Source organism: Nannizzia gypsea, genomic scaffold (genome assembly GCF_000150975.2).
Source record: "Nannizzia gypsea CBS 118893 supercont1.3 genomic scaffold, whole genome shotgun sequence".
NCBI classification, from domain to species: Eukaryota; Fungi; Ascomycota; class Eurotiomycetes; order Onygenales; family Arthrodermataceae; genus Nannizzia; species Nannizzia gypsea.
The window spans coordinates 978,340-992,206 of record NW_003345199.1 but is presented as its reverse complement, the minus strand read 5'-3'; the positions used below and the strand labels follow the sequence as shown (position 1 = coordinate 992,206).

Here is a 13,867-nt window from a genome sequence, read left to right as displayed (position 1 = left end):
CAGCGCTAGTCAGCTACTAGGGAGTTAGCTGCTTGACCTTTCCCATGACAGAATGTCTGCCGAAGTCGAAATAGTAGTTAGATTAAGCTCGAGCCCTTAGTAAGAGTTAAGTTCATCACCACGGACGAGGCGAGATATGCCTTCTCTTGGGGCAATGGTTAGCTAGAGTGGCGACGTGAGTGCGACCTCAGGGATATACTTTATTTTCGCGGTTTTACGAAGAACGATCACGGATGAGCAGAAGCGGCTGACAATTAACAGGCAGACAGACGAACAGACAGCATTTGAAAGGACGTTCTGACCCTGCATGATATCTATAAAACAGTTTTCGATCGTGGAAATATCAAGTGATGCCCCGTCCATACTCTCAGCTTACAAAAAAAATACATTTCTTTCGACAAATGAAAAAGAGGTTTCCTGGGAAGACTAAATTAAAATGAACAGGAATCAAGGCTTGGGATACAAGGTGAGTTGGTTTCTTTAATCTACATATCTTCACACATCTATTGTTTTTCAAGCTCAGCCAGGATCTTCTCTCCCTTGGCACGGGCGGACTCAATGTCTCCAACCATGTAGAAGGCGGCTGTGGGATATGAGTTAGCAATTGCGCAATTATCGGGAGAAGGGGAGAAAGGAGAGAGGGAAAAAACATACCTTCTGGGAGATCATCGCATTCACCGTTGATGATGGCCTTGAAGCTTCGGATGGTGTCCTTCAAGTCAACAAGGGCACCCTCGATACCAGTGAAGACCTGGGCGACGGTGAAAGGCTGGGAAAGGAAACGTTGCATTTTACGGGCACGCTCGACGGTAAGCTTGTCAGCTTCCGACAATTCGTCCATACCCAGAATAGCAATGATATCCTGGAGGGACTTGTACTCCTGCAACATCTGCTGGACACGGGTGGCAGTGTTGTAGTGGTCCTCACCGACGATACGGGGGTCAAGCATACGGGATTTGGAGTCGAGAGGGTCGACAGCTGGGTAGATACCCAACTCAGAGATACCACGGGACAAGACAGTGGTGGCGTCCAAATGGGCGAAGGTGGTGGCAGGAGCAGGATCAGTCAAATCGTCAGCAGGGACGTAGACGGCCTGGACGGAGGTAATGGATCCCTTCTTGGTGGTGGTAATACGTTCCTGCATACCACCCATGTCGACGGCAAGAGTGGGTTGGTAACCGACGGCAGATGGGATACGACCAAGCAGGGCAGACACTTCGGAACCAGCCTGAGTGAAACGGAAAATGTTGTCAATGAAGAGAAGCACTAGAGCATACTTTGTTAGAATTTGAATCCCCTTGAATCATTTGGTTATTGAAAACTCACCGTCTTGACCCTCCTCATCACGGAAGTACTCAGCAATGGTCAAACCAGTAAGAGCAACACGGGCACGGGCACCTGGGGGCTCGTTCATCTGGCCGAAGACAAGGGCGACCTTAGACTCGCCATCGAGCTGAATGACACGGGTTTCCTGCATTTCATGGTAGAGATCGTTTCCTTCACGGGTACGCTCTCCGACACCAGTGAAAACAGAGTAACCACCGTGAGCCTTGGCAATGTTGTTCTACGGAAACAATTAGTACATGAAATTTTTTTCTCCCAACACAAAATTGTTCAATTTCCTTCCAGTGCCTTGGGGGAGATACTTTGAGGGGAAGGGCTTCAAATGACTTACAATCAACTCCTGGATGAACACAGTCTTACCGACACCGGCACCACCGAAGAGACCAATCTTACCACCACGGGCATATGGGGCAAGGAGATCGACGACCTTGATACCAGTGACGAGAACCTCAGCAGAGGTGGACTGCTCAACGAACTCGGGGGCTTCAGCGTGGATAGGAGCCATCTTGACACCCTTAATTGGGCCTCGCTCGTCAATTGGGTCACCAGTGACGTTCATGATACGTCCAAGAGTACCAGGGCCGACAGGGATTTGGATGGGAAGGCCAGTGTCAGTGACCTTGGCACCACGAACGAGACCTTCGGTACCTATAGTGTAAAGCCGTATTAGCATTGAACGTCTTGTTCAGCTAGGCCCCAGGTCGAGTTTGATGCCAAGCCTTTGCGAGAAATATCAACACGTACCGTCCATAGCAATTGTTCGCACAACTCTCTCACCCAAATGTTGCTAAAGCGCCCAGTTAGCCATCATCAATGCCGTAATTGAGATGATTGGCGATGCGAGAAAATACTTACAGCGACCTCGAGGACCAGCTTCTGGCCGCCATTGTCGGTCACCAAACCGTTGAGAATGGAGGGAAGGGTCTCGGTATCGAATTTCACTGCACAAATTCATCAGTTCCATCATCGAAAACGAGTTAGATGCATCGCCAATGGCATTGAGCTCGAGATTTGATGCTCAATTGATGCCAATTGGCGTCCGGCCGAGATGGTGAAATTTCTTCTCGACTGTGTTTACGAGGCAAAAACGTACCGTCAACGACGGCACCGATGACCTGATGGATCTTGCCGATGTTGGCAGAGTCCGTACTGGCATATCTGGCTGTGAGAGCTTGGAGAGCATTGTTCTTGAAGGTTGGGCGGACGGAAGAGAGGACAGAGGAGGAAGGTCGTGCAAATGCAGACCTTCCGAGGGTCCGGGAAATGCCGCTGCAGCGAGGAGAAAAGGGTCAGCAAACGTTGTCTGGTCGATGAGGATGGTCTATCGAGTGCATTGAGCCAGTATCTTACCTCTTGAACATGGTGAGATGCGTGAAGAGTGGAGGGTGGATGGAGAGAGATGAAGAGGTGAGGTTGAAAGCAAAAGGGAAGAAGAGCGAGAAAGCTGTTCGGGTGTGGTCGCTGTTTTTAGATACGGCTAGTGGTCACAGTACGTAATTACAGGGATAAATACGGCCAGGGTACTTCCGGATACGCCTCTCTTTAGCGCCTTGTTCGCGGTACCATCACCCCGGCGACAACCATGTAATTTAACGTATTACACAGACAGCCTCGTAAAATGCCTTCCGGACAGCCAAGTCTGTCCTTTTTGTGTGGTGGAAAAATTACACGCTCCGTCTGTTGCCGGTTCCACCTCGCCGCCAAGGGGAAACTAGGAAGGCCAGGACTGCGATATCAAACAGGGCCAGGAGACAATAGTGATTTAACTAGCTAGATGTTATGTTAAGCATTTTTGACGATGAACTAACTGAAGACATTTTAAGCAGGACAAGAGAGGCTGATAACGTAGGGAAATACGTCGGTTAGGCTACATCTACTACATCCACCTCTCAATCTCACAGGGTGTCCTCAAGGGCGAGAACCTAGTTGCCATAGTCAGTACTTGCGCTCGTCGTTTCATCCTGGGTCAAAAGGGCTGAACTTGGAACTCACCAGGGCCGTTCTTGTGGGCAGATACAATTCCGCGTAATTTTTGCGTCCATTCCACTCCAGGTCTGTGGTGAAGAAACGTGTTCCTTTGGCGTTGCGGTCAAATCCTCCGAATTTGCTATCGTCAGTGTCAATGACAATCCGATAAGTTCCTGCCTGCTCTACTCCAACGCGATAGGAAGTGAAACTGTTGGTTGGATGGAAGTTGAACACCCAGAGCAGTCCGGCGCGTTCAAATACTAAGACCTTATCGTTTTCGTTCTTCAGGCTGATGTAGGCCTGTGGTGATTGGAGCCATCCGTATTTCTCCTCGGTCAGCTGCATCTGTCTGTCGAACTCGTTCAAGAACTTGTATCGGAGGAGATTATCCTCGGTCAGGTTCAGCTGTCTTCTGGCATACCAGAAGCTGTTGTTGTTGCCTTGACGGGGGAAATCCAACCATTCTGGGTGGCCGAATTCGTTACCCTCGAAGTTGAGGTAGCCTTCTCCTCCAAGGCCGTGTGTGACCAGACGAATCATCTTATGTAGACTCATGCCACGTTCAATGATAGGGGTTAACTCGGTCAAAATAGACATGTTTGTGTACATCTCTTTGTCACAAAGCCACATCATCAGTGTTTTGTCACCAACGAGCCTGCCCGTCATTGTTAGCATTTCTCCAGGAGGGAGAGAATGGGGAAAGCAGCTGGAAAAAATCCTAGGAGTACATACGCTTGATCGTGGCTCTCGGCATATGCAATTGCTTTCTCACCATGTCTACGGTTGGTAAGGGTGAATGCTATGTTTGCCATATCCCACTCATGGTCCTTCTTCTCCTTGAGCAGTTTGATATACATGTCAGGGATTGCCATGGCTAGACGATAGTCGAATCCTACACCTCCTATAGACAAAGGCAGGCACAATGCGGGCATGCCGGAAACATCCTCTGCAACCGTGATGCAATTGGGGTAAATTTGATGTAACATCTCGTTTGCAAGCGTCAGATATGCAACACCTTCGTCATCAACAGATGGGCCGAAGTATTCATGGTAACCGCCGGAAAACCCACTGGCTGTGTCAGAATAGACCGTATATCTCACAGTAATAAAGGGCGAGAATAACACTTACGTTCCGATTCCATGATGATTGTACAGCATGCTGGTAACTCCATCAAACCGGAAGCCATCAAAGCGATATTCTTCCATCCAGAATCTCAGATTACTGAGGAGGAATCTTAGCACCTCATGGCTTCCATAGTTGAACAGACGACTATCCCATAAATCATGGTTACCCTTCCCTCCCGCATGGAAGTAGAGATGGTCGGTTCCATCGAACATGTTAAGACCATCCAGCACGTTCTTCGACGCATGGCTGTGTACCACGTCAAGAAGGATCACGATACCCATACTGTGAGCTGTGTCTATCAACTCTTTCAGGTCTTCCGGAGTACCGTAGCGACTACTCGCCGCAAAGAAGTTGTTAACCTGGTATCCGAAGCTTGCGTAGTATGCATGTTCCATGATTGCCATAAGCTGAATGGCATTATATCCCAGGTACTTGATACGTGGAAGCATGGTTTCAGTGAAGTTCTTGTATGTTGCAACTTCTGTCCTAGGAGATGATATTCCCACATGTGCCTCATAGATACGAAGCGACTTTGGCTTGGGGGGAGCAGCGTGTTTGAACTGATACTGCTCCTCCTTAGGTGGATGCCAGAATACGTTATCGTACACTGGAGAGACGCTGAGTTCTTGGGTTACTCTTGTCGTCCAAGCTGGTATCCTATCGAGTCGTTCTCCTGATGGCGTGGTCATGGTAATCTAACGCTTCCATCAGAACTGGCTGTTCTTATCTAGAGCACTGGGTATAGAATGTGAGACCTTGAATCCTTACCTTGACCTTGCTGTTGTGTGGTATTGCGAGCTCCCCATTCTTTGCCGGGAGGACGCCTTCCCAGACCCCGAATTCATTCTTCTCCAAAGGGGTAGCAGTTGGAACCCATTCATCTTTCGCGCAAGTCAGTTTAATCCATAGCATACCAAATAATAATAATAATTAAAGCACTGAAGTTGGAAACATACTGAAATCACCAATGAGATGAGCCGTGGTCGCGTTTGGAGCCCATTCTCTGTACGTGATATCACCGTTACTCGCAACGTTAAAACCAAACTTCTCGTAGCCCTATGCATGTAAACTTAGCATCCATCTAACACAAGCACAGGAGAAAGGTATGTATTTAAGTAAAAAGATGCAGGAAACACACCTTGCTAAACTTATCGAGCCCGCCCTCCGTCTCGTCAATCTTCCGGATCCATTCGGTAGCAAGCTTATATCTACTTCTCAGGGCATCCTTAAACGGCTCGAGCCACGGATCCAAATCAACGACTCCTAGCACGAGATTATTAAGTTGGCACCGCGATGATCAAAACGGAGCGAAAAGCATGCTCTGGCCGGCTACTGACCTGTGCCATCTGGAATCTTTGTTGCCTCAGTCAGCGGCTGGGAAGTATATTTCGTGTATCTCTCTGACTTCATCTTCACGGAGCAACAGAGTAGTCGATGCAGTTTGGCTGCTTGAGAGAAACACGCTCAGGAGCAGCTCAGAGGGTGAAAGATGATAATGGTCAGTTCCAGCTGGGCCAACAGAGAGGGGACAATAAATAGCTCTTCCCAAAAGTGCGTGCAACAGACGGAGGTGAGATAACCGGTTGGCCAGCTAGCTAAGCTGCAGTGGCGAGCAAGGGCTCAACTTCTGCTGTGAGACAAACTCTGGTAACTATATGGACTAACTACCCACTCTCTTTTCTTTTCTCTCGCTCGCGCTCTCTGTAGCTGTGTGTTATGCAGATGGATGCTGGGGAGGCGGCGCTGCGGTTACACCTTTTCCCCCCTTGCCCTGCCTTGGTCCCTAGAACGTCATTGCTAAGTATGAAATCTTGTTTTTTATCTGATAGCCCAGTCCATATGCAAAGAGGCGTATGCATACAAAGCTACCCTTCGACCACCCGCGCAATGCGGAATATGAGAATTTATCATAGGCCAGCTAGGGGGCCGGAATTTAATGATTGGACGTCCCGGAGAATTCTCTGTATGAGCGATTTTCCTTTAGCTGCCGTGGTTATGCAGGTTCAGGCCAGTTAAATAGACCAAGGAAATGAATAGTTATACAGCGCGGGATCATTAATAACAGAGATAAAATAAAGTAGCTAGCTACCTAGCTATAGAGGTACCTAGGTAGCTACCCAGGTGAGAGGCAGATGTAGTTATCTGGTTAGCTCCGTTTGGTAGAATCGTACGATGACTATTTATATCGCCCCCTCGCCATTCCGCGGCGAGTACCTATATTCCGTGCAAAATTCTAGAGTCACCCAAGTAGAATAAATCCTATGTCTAGAACCAATGTTAACATTCGGTGAAATGATAATGATACAGTGAGGGAATCAGAATCCGCAGAGTTTTGAGATGAGGAAAAAGAACACTTGCTTTATATATAGAACATGAAGTACAGGCGGGCGACTGAGCAACAAAGGAAACAGAGAGGATGAACAGCTGATCGAAGGGGATATACCATCAGGAGAAGGGCGAGATCCAGGCCCTCCTCCGTCTTCCGGCCGTGTCCAGCATTGATATATGCACATTTTTAAAGAGGTTAGGAGACCGGACAACGCAATCCTCCCTTCCGACAAAGAGAGAGAAGCAAAAAAGGGGAGTAGAAAAAAAAAAAAAAGGAAAAGGAAGGAAAAGAATACACTATACAGTTGTTCGATTCCATTAATACAGTTTTAATTGTTTTCTCTGGTATTGCACAAGTTGGGTAGATCTGGAAGGCGACGTCCGATGATATAAAAACCCGGGGTACACTGACAAAAATCAGAGAGAAGCCTTCATATTTACCTCGTGGAAGGCAGTTCCCTTTTTTTTTTCTTTCCTCTGTGGATCTTCGCATTATGTTATCGAATCTATTTGCCAGCTGGTGGGCTCTGCACGAAACCCTTTCCAGAGTATCCTTCGCTGCTGATACCAGTGATGGGGTCGAGCTTCTCTTTCTGTTGGGCAGATTTCATGTTAGTGTATGTTTACAGGCCATCGATTGAATAGTTTTATATTGACGTACCAGAGCGTATTCGTTGGTGGCTTCTTGCCATTCCTTAGTCATGGTCTTTGGTGGGCTGCCGCCGAAGAGACGGGCGGCGTAGAAGATACCAGCGGAGATAACGATGTACTTCATCAACTGAACGAAGATCTTCATACCCTCACCCTTGGGGGTCTCAGCACGGGGTCCATGAGGACCGAAGGCGATCCAGTAGGCTGTCGAAGAGGAAGTAACAAGTTAGTATACGATCTCTAGCAAAGTAAAACAGTGCATCACCCCTTCGGCGCGGCGCAATGGCACGGCAGAGTATCTGATAAGGATGAAAAAGGAAGGAAAATGCGATGCCGGTTTCAAGTATCTATATCAACTCCCCAAAACCGGCGCGAGAAATGATTCGTTGAAGTCCAATGGCTATGAAAACATCACCTACCAGCTCGCTTCTCTTGTAGAGTCATCTCCTTCCAGTCAACCTTCATTCGGTCTCTCAATTTCATCCACAATTCAGCCTGATCTTGAGGAGGCATGGCTTCCCATCGCTTCTCGATCCCAGCGAGGAGAGGGTTGGAAATGGCGTGTTCCGAGGAGGCAGAGCGGATCTGCTGGCTGTTGACGGACATACGGGCATTGAGGCAAGCAATTGGTGAGGCTTGATTGCTTCGTGCAGCAAATTTCGAGCATGTAGTCGAGACGGAGCGGACGGTGCCAGCGACGGCCCGTGGGGTGGCTCGGAAGGACATGGTGAGGTAATTGGAGGACGACGAGTTGAGAGAGGAGAGAAGAGGCGTAAACAGAGTTTGATTCCTGTGGCCGAAGGAAAGAGTGAAGGACCTGAAATCGACGCTTTGAAGAGAAGAGCGAAGTTGGGATGTTGTGAGGTTTGATGATTATGGCTGCGAAAGTTTCCGTGGTGCTGACTCAGCGTGGAAATTGCTATGCTCTGATTGGTCCCGGTATCTGCGCTCAAACGGCGAAGATCAGACGATGCTTTTCGGCGCAGCGAACGCTATAAAAATTGGATAAATGCTTGGTAGCCACGATGATTTGTCCAAGCAGCAGTGTACTTTGTTGAGTTAACCTGTTGAAGGTTTAGGATACGCTTGACTGCCGCATGCACTCCCTAATTACTCACGATTCGCCTCGGACAGCAGATGGCAGCCATGATACCAGACACACAGTGGACACACAATGGCTACGGCTATGCCTACGGGACCACTCATTTATGAGAAAGCACAATCTCCTACTTGAACGAGCGATCGAGGTCGAGAAACTCTATAAACAACCAAATATCTACACACAAGGCCTGGATTCATAGGTAGAAGGAAATAAATTCGTACCTGTTTGCTTGGAGTTCATATTTGCATTATTGATATGGTCAGAAGTGAAGGACGAAGAGGGCTTAGAAACATATCAGCCACCATCACGCTGTATCATCACACAAGCTATCAAAACACTAGCAAAATGCTATTTGTGTGACGGCATTAGAAGCCCCTTGCGTTTTCCTGTGGGGGTTTTCTTTTCATGCTGCTTTACTTGGGAGCAGTGCTCTTGCCGCCAGCCGCAGCCAAAACATCAGCCCATTCGATTTCGGATGGGTTGTCAGCCTGGATGCTGGCTTGTGGGTTGAGGGAATCCTTAAGCGTGGCGCGGGTGGTAGCATAGATCATGGACCACTGTGAGATATTGGTCAGTACTGGCTGCTCTTGTTTTGATATATTCAAGATATACAGAGGCTCTTACCATGACAGGAGTTTCAGTTGGAACCCAGGAGATGAAGACAATTTTCTGTCTGTTTTAGGTATGTTAGTTGGATAAAGCCAAAAGGAACTGCTAATTCGAAACTGCAGCACAAAAGATATCTGGATGGTGAGACCTACCGCCATCCCTCACCACCCTCAAGCTGGAACTCGACATCATATGCGGCATATCTTGGTGTTGGACGTCCCAAAGAGTCCTTGGAGGACATTATTTTTTCACGGAAGGCCTCGTAGTCATCGTTGGTGGAGATTTCATCGACCACAACCTCCTTCTTGTTGTCCGAGATCTTGAAGATGATGTACTTTGTTCTGCCAGCACCCTTTCCAAGCCGTAGCTTTTCGTATGCGCTGATACAGTCGGGGTGTATCGTGACTCTGTTGTATTTGCATGTTTGTGGTTAGCGGGCGCTCTCCGTTCATTCCGCCATAGATCTCATCAATCAACTCCAACGCCTTTCTTCAATATTGACTCTCGAGATTCTTTGCTTATGTGCATGGTGGATGTATCCAAGACGATTCGGAGAGGGGAGGATGGGGAGACGCACCCAGATGCCATCTATGTGAAGTAGAGGCAGTGTTAGCAACAATGAGAGTAATTCGCACTGGAAAGGGTAGAGCCAACATACCGACATGATTGCGCGTGTATATTCAGAAACTGGAACTCCTTAAAAGTGGTTTTTATTTCTTTAATGTCTATTGACAGGCAAGTATCTGTATGTCAGTTTGATTGAAAACACACAAGAAGGTCCGTCTTCCGAGCGGTAAGAAAAGGGGCGAGGTGAGATGAGGGCGACAGGGAAGAACTAGCTGCTAACTAGGCGAACCTGGTGGCGAGGGGTCGAGATAACGTCAACTTACGGCTCGAGGAGAAGGACCGTCTAAGAGAAGAGAGAGACGGAGGTGGGTAACAAGTTAATTCACAGCGACAGGGGATGCCAGATGTTGGTGAGCTGGTGTGTTTTTGAGATGGAGGCAGCAGAGTAATGGCGGGGCTGAGATGTTTCTTATTATGCCTGTTGGTGGGGGGACAGCTTAGTACCGAGTTACCTGCTTTACTTAACCGTCTCGTCGCTGGAGGAACTACCGCGATACGCTTATACAAAAAGATAAAAATAAAAAGAAAGAGTCAGCCTGACGGCGACGGGCCGGTTTTTTTGGTTTCTACAGCCACCTCGTTATACGTAAGCGCCAGGTAGGGTTCTGGCTGATACTAATTATGCTGGAGCCTGGAATGGGGTTTGGTCGTGTGGTGTACTTTGGCCATTGAGAATCTACATCTATCTGCCTTGGGCTTTTTTTGGTTAAGCATGATACGGTCCTAGGCTGCCTTGTAGTCTGGATGTTGGCGGATCAGTTCATACGTATGTGCTCGTTAAATAATCAGTTGTTCCTAGTTTGGCTGGCCATCTAAAGTATTTGTATTTACTTATATATAGCTATAGAGTAGCAAAGGTGAAATTGAACGGTTCTTTGGATTCATATTATATAAGTACATGACCATGAAGACATCGGCTGAAACCTCAAAGTCCATGGTCCATAACGCCCGCTTCCGCCCTTGATCTCTTCAACAGCAGCCTTTTGTCTACCTCAGGGGACAACAAACGCATAAAGTGAAATGGCAAAGAGGGCAAGAGTGGAGAGATGCTCGTCTGTCAAAGTTGGAGTTGTATGAAGGTGGTTATGGTACAGATCTCTGGAGTTTGGGGGAGTATAACAACAGATTTTGGAGGATGAGGGAGATGTAGTAGTAGGAAAGGGACATAGGTTTACAAAAAAAATGGAAAGAGAAATACAAAAAGGGGAATGCAGCACGCCAAATAAAACATTTTAAGACATGGAGGGAGAAATGGAAGGGGAGAAAACATGGAAGCAGGGACGCATTAAACACGTTATTCTTTTTAGTACATACCGCCCATGCCACCCATGCCACCCATTCCAGGCATGCCACCAGGGGCAGGGGCAGCCTTGGGCTCGGGTGCATCGACGATGGCGACCTCGGTGGTTCCAAGGAGCGAGGCAACACCACTGGCGTCAACAAGGGCGGTGCGGACGACCTTGAGGGGGTCGACGATACCGGAAGCAATCATGTCAACGTACTCTCCCTTGGAGCTGTCGAAGCCACGGTTGAAGTCACCGGCAAACTCGTCAGTGAGCTTACCAACGACAACGCTTCCCTCAAGACCAGCGTTCTCGACGATGGTGCGGGCTGGGCGGGTGATGGCGCTCTTCACAATGCTGACACCGAGCTGCTGGTCAAAGTTGGATGGCTTGACATTAGCAAGGCCGTTGGCAGAGGCCTTGAGGAGGGCAGTACCACCACCGGGGAGGATACCTTCCTCAACGGCAGCACGGGTGGCGTTGAGGGCGTCAACGACACGGTCCTTCTTCTCACCGACCTCGACTTCAGAGGCACCGCCAACCTTGATGACGGCAACACCGCCGGAGAGCTTGGCCAAACGCTCCTGAAGCTTCTCCTTCTCGTAGTCAGAGGTGGCAGGGTCGGCAATGACACCACGGATCTGTTCACAGCGCTGAGCAATGGAGTCCTTGCTGCCCTCACCATTGAGAATAATGGTGTCCTCCTTGGTGATGGTGATGGAACCGGTGGATCCGAGCATCTCGGGGGTAGCCTTGTCAAGCTTCATGTCGAGCTCATCGGTGAAGACAGTGGCGTTGGTGAGAATTCCGATATCACCGAGGATGCTCTTGCGGTTGTCACCGAATCCAGGAGCCTTGACAGCAGCAACCTGGAGCTGGCCACGGAGCTTGTTGAGGATACAGACAGCGAGAGCCTCACCATCGATATCTTCAGCAATGATGACTAATGGCCGGCGAAGGGTGGTGGAAGCCTCGAGGGCTGGGAGGATGTCTTGGACGGCAGAGATCTTCTTCTCAGAAAGAAGGATCAGAGGCTTCTCGAACTCAACCTTCTGGGTCTTGGGGTCGGTGATGAAGTATGGGGAGGTGTATCCACGGTCGAAACGCATACCCTCGGTAACCTCGAGCTCGTCATCAATGGTCTTTCCATCCTTTACGGTGATGACACCTTCCTTGCCAACCTTCTCCATGGCGTTGGAGATAAGCTTGCCAACATGAGTATCTCCGTTAGCAGAGATAGTAGCAACCTGGGCAATCTCCTCGGTCGTGGTGATATCACGCTTGTTGGCCTGTAGGTACTCGACAACGGACTGAACTGCGGCCTGGATACCTCTTCGGAGATCCATTGGGTTGCAACCAGCAGCAACGTTCTTGACGGTCTCGGAGAAGATGGCACGGGCAAGGACGGTAGCAGTGGTAGTTCCGTCACCAGCAACCTCGTTGGTCTTGGAAGCAACATCCTGGAGAAGACGAGCTCCCAAGTTCTCGAACTTGTCTTCCAAAGCAACGGCCTTAGCAACGGTGACACCGTCTAAAAAGTTCATTCAAGTTAGCAAACTCTACATAAAAGCTAAACGCAGGGTTTTGGGAACTGTAAACATACCCTTGGTGATCTTTGGAGAGCCGTAGGGGGATTCTATTAGGACATTTCGTCCCTTAGGGCCTAGTGTAGCAGTGACGGCTCTAGCGAGGGTGTCGACACCCTTAAGGAGCGAGGCACGGCCCTCAACGCCGAATTTGATCTCCTATATCAGATGAAGAGCTTTTGTCAGACCCTGCCCAAGCAACAGAAAAAAGAGCTCCAATTGAAGCCATCTTCCAGAAAATAAACAAGAAATCTCTTACCTTATGGGCATATCGCTGCTGCTGAAGGCTGACACCAGCAGCAAGAGCTGGCCGGAACTGAGAGAGCCGAGTCCTGGTAGAAGCAGCAGATGCAAGGACCGAAGCCCGGGAGGAAGCAGAGAGAGCTCGCTGCATTGTCAAATAATATTATTATAAAGAAGGGAGTAAAAGAGATGCGAAATTAGCCCACAAAGAACCAAAAAAACTCCTAATTAAGGAAGGGTATAGAAGACAAGAGGGATTGAAGCCGTGTCAGACGTTGAAGATGAAGGAGGAAAAAAGTCGTTGATGAAGAAGTTGAAGAAAAAAAAATTGATGTTTCGAGCAACTTCTCCAGAAAGTCTTGGCGGTTTTTCTTTTTCTCCAGCAAGGGTCACGTGAAAGGTACTAGCTTGTTTCCCCTTTCGGGTCATCCAACGACGTCCGATAGAAAGACGAGGAGGACAGTGAAGATAGATACGAGAAAAGCTCATCTCGAGCGTCGTGGGTGCAAAGAAACATTATTTTACTTGCCTCTTCATATATGCGACAGCGAGACTGCACAGGAAATACCCATAAAAGTTAGAGGTCTTCGCCTCATTTTCAGCCGTCGTTCAACCGAGGTGACAGCTGGGCTGGAAACTGCACCCAAGAATCTATTTGAAAAGTCATCAATCATTGCTAGGAAGATATGTACATTGATGCAATCTGCCATGAGGCCCTGATGATAGAAAGCGATACCTTCCTTGACCAGCCAACGCCCAATTGAGTGTTCGGGGATGTGACCTGGAATTTGACCCAACCTGAGCTGCATGGAGCAAGTGAGAGAAGCAAGTGACAATGAGATGAAAACAGGAGGAAGATCAATAAAAGAGAGACAAGATTTATCTGAACTAACCAGCAGCTTAGGGTAAAGCCACTGGTCTCCACTTCACTGTGTGGGATCTGCCAAAGAGATGGTTGACTGAGCTCTATGTGAACTTTTGATATGAATGAACATTTGAGG

General features: G+C 48.5%; 5 protein-coding genes across 5 annotated transcripts; all 5 read right to left on the bottom strand.

Moving 5' to 3' along the window:
* Window positions 1-503: 503 nt before the first annotated feature.
* MGYG_03798 (ATP synthase subunit beta) lies at window positions 504-2,705 on the bottom strand (the record flags this gene model as incomplete). Its single annotated transcript, XM_003173576.1, has 8 exons — window positions 504-583; window positions 655-1,266; window positions 1,327-1,564; window positions 1,676-1,992; window positions 2,089-2,131; window positions 2,200-2,285; window positions 2,438-2,613; window positions 2,695-2,705. 8 exons carry the CDS (start codon window positions 2,703-2,705, stop codon window positions 504-506), a joined length of 1,563 nt encoding a protein of 520 aa, XP_003173624.1.
* A 595-nt stretch (window positions 2,706-3,300) lies between these two features.
* Window positions 3,301-5,847, bottom strand: MGYG_03797 (1,4-alpha-glucan-branching enzyme; the record flags this gene model as incomplete). The annotated part of the gene is made up of 7 exons (XM_003173575.1): window positions 3,301-3,967; window positions 4,045-4,380; window positions 4,441-5,132; window positions 5,206-5,318; window positions 5,394-5,493; window positions 5,576-5,700; window positions 5,775-5,847. 7 exons carry the CDS (start codon window positions 5,845-5,847, stop codon window positions 3,301-3,303), a joined length of 2,106 nt encoding a protein of 701 aa, XP_003173623.1.
* Window positions 5,848-7,271: 1,424 nt separating this feature from the next.
* On the bottom strand, window positions 7,272-8,142 carry MGYG_03796 (cytochrome c oxidase polypeptide V; the record flags this gene model as incomplete). Its single annotated transcript, XM_003173574.1, has 3 exons — window positions 7,272-7,358; window positions 7,427-7,620; window positions 7,836-8,142. The coding sequence occupies 3 exons, from the start codon at window positions 8,140-8,142 to the stop codon at window positions 7,272-7,274; spliced, it is 588 nt and encodes a 195-aa protein (XP_003173622.1).
* A 789-nt stretch (window positions 8,143-8,931) lies between these two features.
* MGYG_03795 (cofilin) lies at window positions 8,932-9,791 on the bottom strand (the record flags this gene model as incomplete). The annotated part of the gene is made up of 5 exons (XM_003173573.1): window positions 8,932-9,075; window positions 9,143-9,191; window positions 9,280-9,534; window positions 9,705-9,715; window positions 9,786-9,791. 5 exons carry the CDS (start codon window positions 9,789-9,791, stop codon window positions 8,932-8,934), a joined length of 465 nt encoding a protein of 154 aa, XP_003173621.1.
* Window positions 9,792-11,057: 1,266 nt separating this feature from the next.
* On the bottom strand, window positions 11,058-13,017 carry MGYG_03794 (chaperonin GroL; the record flags this gene model as incomplete). Its single annotated transcript, XM_003173572.1, has 3 exons — window positions 11,058-12,568; window positions 12,641-12,782; window positions 12,883-13,017. 3 exons carry the CDS (start codon window positions 13,015-13,017, stop codon window positions 11,058-11,060), a joined length of 1,788 nt encoding a protein of 595 aa, XP_003173620.1.
* Between the last annotated feature and the right edge of the window lie 850 nt (window positions 13,018-13,867).